The 6,471-nt window shown below is 70.0% G+C and overlaps 1 protein-coding gene across 1 annotated transcript in view; it reads right to left on the bottom strand.

Annotated features, from left to right (window-relative positions):
* The window catches only part of SEZ6L2 (seizure related 6 homolog like 2), a 15,858-nt gene extending 10,389 nt beyond the window's left edge, over positions 1-5,469 (bottom strand). Inside the window, 7 exon segments of the mRNA XM_065590965.1 lie at positions 4-167; positions 532-717; positions 1,342-1,534; positions 1,794-1,927; positions 2,107-2,419; positions 2,812-3,003; positions 5,145-5,469. Coding sequence (XP_065447037.1) covers positions 4-167; positions 532-717; positions 1,342-1,534; positions 1,794-1,927; positions 2,107-2,344 — 915 coding nt within the window. The 5' untranslated portion in view covers positions 2,345-2,419; positions 2,812-3,003; positions 5,145-5,469.
* Between the last annotated feature and the right edge of the window lie 1,002 nt (positions 5,470-6,471).

Here is a 6,471-nt window from a genome sequence, read left to right as displayed (position 1 = left end):
GTCATTGTCCTCGTCCAGCGCCAGGCGCTCGAAGTGCAGGTGGAGCCGCTGCCCGTCCGGTGCCTCCAGGAGCCAGCGGCAGGTCAGGTTGGCGCCGCGTCCTCCCGGCCCCTCGGGGGCCACAATGCGCCCGTGGGAGGCGTTTCGCACGGCCCCCCCGCAGGCCGCTGAGGGGAGGAGCAGGGAGTGAGGGACAGAGACGGGGCCCCCCTTGCACCCCAATTTCACCCCCCACAGGGCCTTCCCTTCCCCCCGGCTCCCAGCCCCCTTCCTGCACCCCGTGCCCCTCGGCCCCCCCACGCCCAGACCCCGCCCCTCCCCCGGCGGGGTTCACCCCTGCAAACCCCCCCCGCCCAGCCCCCTGCCCCCGCCCCGGCGGGGTTCACCCCTGCAGGCCCCCCCCCGCCCAGCCCCCCGCCCCTGCCCCGGCGGGGTTCACCCCTGCAGGCCCCCCAGCCCCCCGCCCCTGCCCCGGCGGGGTTCACCCCTGCAGGCCCCCCAGCCCCCCGCCCCTGCCCCGGCGGGGCTCACCCCCACAGGCCGGGCTGGCCCCGCTCCAGCGGGGGCGGCTGACGTTGAGGCAGACCAGCGTCTCCTCCCCCCGCAGGCGGAAGCCCGGCTCGCACTTAAAGGTGGCGGCGCCGCCCGGGTGCAGGTCGGTGACGCTCACGTCCCCGTTCTCTGGCCGGCCGGGGAAGCCGCAGCTCAGCAGAAAGGCTGGGGAGGGAGAGACACGGGTGAGGAGAAGAAAACCATTTCCGTCTGGAGGGAGGACAAAAACCGAAATAAAATAACTGTCTGGGGGACAAAAAAAATTTTGTTTTACTCTGGAGCTGCCTATTAAAGGGGAACTCCCCAGCTGCTTGGCGTCTTAAAGGGATGGTGCCGTTGGAGGGGAAGAGGAACATTTGTTGCATTTGGCCCCCGTTAAAGGGACGGTGGGAGTCATCTCCCTGTTTGCTCTTAAAGGGACACCACGATTCGCTCCTCCCCTTTAAGGGAACATACATTTGTTCCTCCTCCCCTCCCTCTCTTAAAGGGACGGGGGACTTGCACCGGAGGACGGTGGGACTCACCTGCGTCTGCCTCTTTGCTGGGAGGAGTCATCCCCTTTAAGACGAGGGGGGTCTTTCAACCATTCGCTTCTTAAAGGGGCGGCAGCCAATGTAGACCCCCACCCCCTTGCTCAAGGGGCAGAGGAAACGATCCAATGCCCACCCCTTAAAGGGGCAGGGAAGCATCTACTCCCCCTCTTAAAGGGGAGAGGGCAAATGTCCGCTCCCACTGTTAAAGGGGTGGTGGAAACAGTCCCCTCCACCCCTTAAAGGGGCGGTCCCTTACCCTGGTAGTGGAACTTGAAGACGCTGGGGGGGGTGGCGTGGTAGCTCTGGAAGTGAATCAGCACCTGATTGGTCGGGCTGCGGATCACCTGACCCTCCACCATCAGGGACTCGTTGGCCAGGACGGCCGGCGTCTCGCCGCCCAGCCCCTCCACGGTGAGGGAGTCGTCCTTGGACAGGTTCAGGGTCTGCACCTGGGGGGGAGCAGGGTCAGAACCAGGATCCCGATGCCACCTGGAGCCCCCCTCACCCCCAACGTCCCCCAACCGCCTCCTGCCCCAACCTCCCCAGCCCAGCCCCCCGGACTGGCCCCTCCTGCCCCCCAATTGTCTCCCTCCAGTCCAGCCCCCACCAGTCCCTTCCCCCCATCCTGCCCTCCCACAGCCCTGGCCCAGCCCCCCAACATCACTTCCCGCCAAACTCCCAGCCCCCTCTCCTCCCTGCGACCCTTACCTGCACCTCAACCCCGTAGCCCATGTAGACTCGGATGCTGTAGGTACAGTCCAGCCCCCCGTCGAACGCGGCCCCCACGTAGTCCGGGGACTCCACGTAACCCTCCACCTCCGAGATGTTGTTATTGCAAAGGACTATGGGAAGGGGAAACTAAGTCAGATAAACCTGGATTTTTTTCCCCCACCCCCCGAGCCAGCCAATCCCTGCCCTCGGGCTGGAGCCGGCTCCCCCAAGAGCGGAAAAGCCCCTGCTCCATCCACTGCCCCACCCCAGCCAGTCCCTGAAGCCCCTTGAGGACCAGGGCCCCCCTCACCAGGCGCGTGCACCGTGGTGATGGTCGTCGTAGTGATGAGCGTTGTCGTGGTTTCCTCATCGCCCTCTGGGACGTAGGTTGTCATGGCGACATGGCCCCCTTCATCGCCCCCTGCGGGAGGGGGCAGCAGGCGCAGGGGGGCAGCGGTGGAGCCCGGGGGGGTGGTGAGGAAGCCGGGGCCCCCCGGGGTGGTGGGCTGGGGGGGCAGCACCACCGTGTGTGAGCGGCGAGGCCGCATCCGTGCCGAGGACCCTGGGGTCCAGGCGCTGGGGGGGCGACAGCGAGGCTGGGGGTCGCGGGGCTGAGAGGCTGCCTGGGGGGAGAGGGGGGCAGGCAGTGAGAGCGGCCCAGCCCCCCCAACTAGCCCCCAGCCCCCCCATCTCCCCCAAGCCCCCACCGAACCCCTCCATCGCTCCTGAGCCCCCACCCTTCTCCCCGGCCCACCTCACCCATCTACCCCTCTCCCCAGCCCCCCATCTCACCCAGCCCCCCCCCGTCCCATGTATGTGCCCCTCCCCGCACTATTTCCACCCCCAACCTCCTGCTCCTCCCCCATTGATCCCACCCACCTTCCCCAGCCCCCCACCCATTCCCCGAGAGCCTCTCCCACCCCCCCTCTTCCCTACTCCCACCCCCCACAGAACAGCCCCCACCCCAGTGAGTATCACCCTCCCAGTCCCCCCACACACAGCGGGGCGGGCTCACCGGGGAGGGGCTCGGCCTGCCCCAGAAACTCCTTCTTCAGCAGGACGCCCTGCAGCAGCTCAGACAGACCCTCGGGGACCCCAGGGGGCGGCGTGGAGCCCCCCAGGGCTGAGCCACTGCCCGGGCCCCCCAGCGAGGAGGCCTCCAGCTGTGGGGAGGGGGTCACAGGCGACACATCCTTCAGCGGCAGCCCTGCGAGGAGCGAGGGGTTAAACAGAGAGAGACACCCCAGCCCTGCCGGTGCCCCTCACTCCCAACCCGCAGCCCCCCACCAGCCCAGCCCTGCCCCCCACCAGCCCTGCCAGTGCCCCTCACTCCCGACCCCGCAGCCCCCCACCAGCCCAGCCCTGCCCCCCACCAGCCCTGCTGTGCCCCTCACTCCCGACCCGCAGCCCCTGCCAGCCCAGCCTTGGGCCCCAGAGGCTGCAGGTCGGGAGTGAGGGGCACCGGCAGAGCTGGGAGGGGACTGGGCTGGCGGGGGCTGCGGGTCGGGAGTGAGGGGCACCGGCAGAGCTGGGAGGGACTGGGCTGGCGGGGGCTGCGGGTCGGGAGTGAGGGGCACCGGCAGAGCTGGGAGGGACTGGGCTGGCGGGGGCTGCGGGTCGGGAGTGAGGGGCACCGGCAGAGCTGGGAGGGACTGGGCTGGCGGGGGCTGCGGGTCGGGAGTGAGGGGCACCGGCAGAGCTGGGGGGGGGCAGGGCTGGGCTGGCGGGGGCTGCGGGTCGGGAGTGAGGGGCACCGGCAGAGCTGGGGGGGGGCTGGGCTGGCAGGGGCTGCGGGTCGGGGAGTGAGGGGCACCGGCAGAGCTGGGAGGGACTGGGCTGGCGGGGGCTGCGGGTCGGGAGTGAGGGGCACCGGCAGAGCTGGGGGGGGCAGGGCTGGGCTGGCAGGGGCTGCGGGTTGGGAGTGAGGGGCACCGGCAGAGCTGGGGGAGGCAGGGCTGGGCTAGCAGGGGCTGCGGGTCGGGAGTGAGGGGCAACCGGCAGAGCTGGGAGGGGCTGGGCTGGCAGGGGCTGCGGGTCGGGAGTGAGGGGCACCGGCAGAGCTGGGGGGGGGACAGGGCTGGGCTAGCAGGGGCTGTGGGTCGGGAGTGAGGGGCACCGGCAGAGCTGGGAGGGGCTGGGCTGGGCTGGCAGGGGCTGCGGGTCGGGAGTGAGGGGCACCGGCAGAGCTGGGAGGGGCTGGGCTGGCAGGGGCTGCGGGTCGGGAGTGAGGGGCACCGGCAGAGCGGGTGGGGGCAGGGCTGGGCTAGCAGGGGCTGCGGGTCGGGAGTGAGGGGCACCGGCAGAGCTGGGGGGGGCAGGGCTGGGCTGGCAGGGGCTGCGGGTCGGGAGTGAGGGGCACTGTTGTGTCTCCCATGTGCGGCTGGGCTGCGTGACGAGCGCGGCTGTGACAGACGCGGCCCGCGGGCGGCAGGCGGGTGACAGGCCTGGGCAGCTGCTGGCCAGACGCTAATTGCTCTGAACATGGCACATTAGCGGAACGGGATCCCTGCCCAGCCCCAGCGCCTGACACGGCCCAGCCCCTGCCCCCGATGGGAGCCGGCGCCCCCTGGAGGGGAACTGCCCCTGCCCCATCCTCGCCCCCCCCGAGCCAGCCAGGCCCTGCCCCTGCCCCTACCCCATCCCCGCCCCCAGCCAGGCCCTGCCCCTGCCCCATCCCCGCCCCCAGCCAGGCCCTGCCCCTGCCCCTGCCCCATCCCTGCCCCCAGCCAGGCCCTGCCCCGGGGCGGGTGGGAGCCGGCGCCCCCCAGAGGGAACAGGCCCGAGGTGTCCAGGAAGGAGAGTCCTGGATCCAGTGGAAATTGCTCAGGAATTAGGAGGGAAAATTGAGGCCCGGACACCTGGGTTCCTGCCCCACGTCTGGGGGCAACAACAGAACACCCCCGACTCGGCCCTGCCCTGTCCCCAGCACCCCCATCCTGCGCCCTGACCCCCAGAATCCCCATTCCCTGGCGCCCTGCAGCAAAATGGGGTGCGCTGCTTGGGGGGTGCTGGGGGGGCCCTGATGGCTCTATGCCTAGTTGGGAGTCTGGCACCCCCCAATTATTGTGAGTCACACATTCATTACCCCTCGCTACTCCCTTTGCCTTCCCCTCCCAGTCCCCCTATACCCGCCCCCCACGGCACCCCGCTATTTCCATCCCCTCTGCACCCCCAAACCAGCGCCCCCCTTTGCAATCTCCACGCGCCCCCTGCTCCCCCCCCCCCGCCCTGCGCACAAAGAGCAGGTTGCATTTTCCACCGGGCCGTCCCCTCCCCCCCTCTCTTTCTGCAACCCCAAATCTCTGCATCTCTCCCTCCCGGCCCCCCCCCCCTCGGCACCCCCCTTACCTCGGAGCAGAGGGGCCGAGCCCACCAGCAGCAGAAACCAGGACGCGACCCGCCCGGAGCAGCCCATGGTGGGTTTCTTCAGACCTGCGAATACCTTTTCTGGCGCTTTCCTTCCCGGCGGGGGGCGGGCGCTGCAGCCAGTGCTGGGGAGCGGAGCGGAGCGGGGCTCGGCGAGGCGAACGCCCCCGGCTGCCGGCCAGACACCTGCGCCTCTGCGAGGCAAAGCGCGACCGGCTCGGGCTGGGGGGGGGTTTGCTGCAAACTACCCCCAGCAGCTCCCTTCCCCGGTGCCTTGTGCTGCACAACCAGAACCTCCCCCCCCCGCAGTACACAGCGCTGCCCCCCCAACACACAGCGCCCCCAACACACAGCGCCGACCCCCCCAACACACAGCGCCGACCCCCCCGCGCGCAGCACACAGCGCCCCCAACACACAGCGCTGCCCCCCCCGCAGCACACAGCGCCCCCAACACACAGCGCTGCCCCCCCCGCAGCACACAGCGCCCCAACACACAGCGCTGCCCCCCCCCGCAGCACACAGCGCCCCCCAACACACAGCGCTGCCCCCCCCCGCAGCACACAGCGCCCCCAACACACAGCGCCCCCCCCCCCCCCCCGCAGGAGGACAGATTCCCAAGCCTCTGCTATTTGGCAGGACCCATCCCGCTCTGGCTGTTATCCGGGCAATCGCTGCCGCATGTCCCTGCAAGCCAGAGGCACCAGGTAGCCAAGATTTCCGCTCCTTACCTGCACCCCCCCCCCCGCCCAGGGGTGTCACTTTGCAATGGAACCCCCTGGGTCCTTCGGGCTCAGGTCCCAGCTTCACTCTGCTCTGCGTCCCTTCGGCGCCGCAGCCCGCTGGAGTCCCCTGCCCGCTTCACAGCAGAAATGCCTCGGTGCTGGGCGCCAGCCGCCTCCGTCTTCTGAATGCAAACCCCAATGCAGGCCCCCCCACCCAGTCAGCTACAGACAGTGCAGCAGAAACGCCACTTTTCCGCCCGGTGCCATGCGGGAGAAACCTCTCAGGCCTTTGGCGAGGTCTCTGCAATCACGACCTAGAGCCGTTTCCCTGCCGCTGCAATGCCGTAGGAAACACTAGTGCGACTGTCGCACCAGGCCGGGCGCTTCGCTTTCGGCCCTGCCGAGGGCAATCCATGCCGCTGTCTCCCTGGTGGGCTCCCCCCGAATCAGGACCCCCGTCGGTTCCGAGTGCAAAGCCCAGCCTTGCCACGGGGCTGCAGGAACCTGCCCCCCAGCACAGGACCCGATCTGCAGCCCCCTCACGTCCCCCGTCTGGTCTCCCCAGCCCCATCTGCCCCCCGTCCCA

The sequence above is a fragment of the Chrysemys picta genome, chromosome 4 (assembly GCF_011386835.1).
Source record: "Chrysemys picta bellii isolate R12L10 chromosome 4, ASM1138683v2, whole genome shotgun sequence".
NCBI lineage: Eukaryota > Metazoa > Chordata > Testudines > Emydidae > Chrysemys > Chrysemys picta.
The sequence above is the reverse complement of the archived record's forward strand: the minus strand, read 5'-3'. Positions and strand labels throughout refer to the sequence as shown.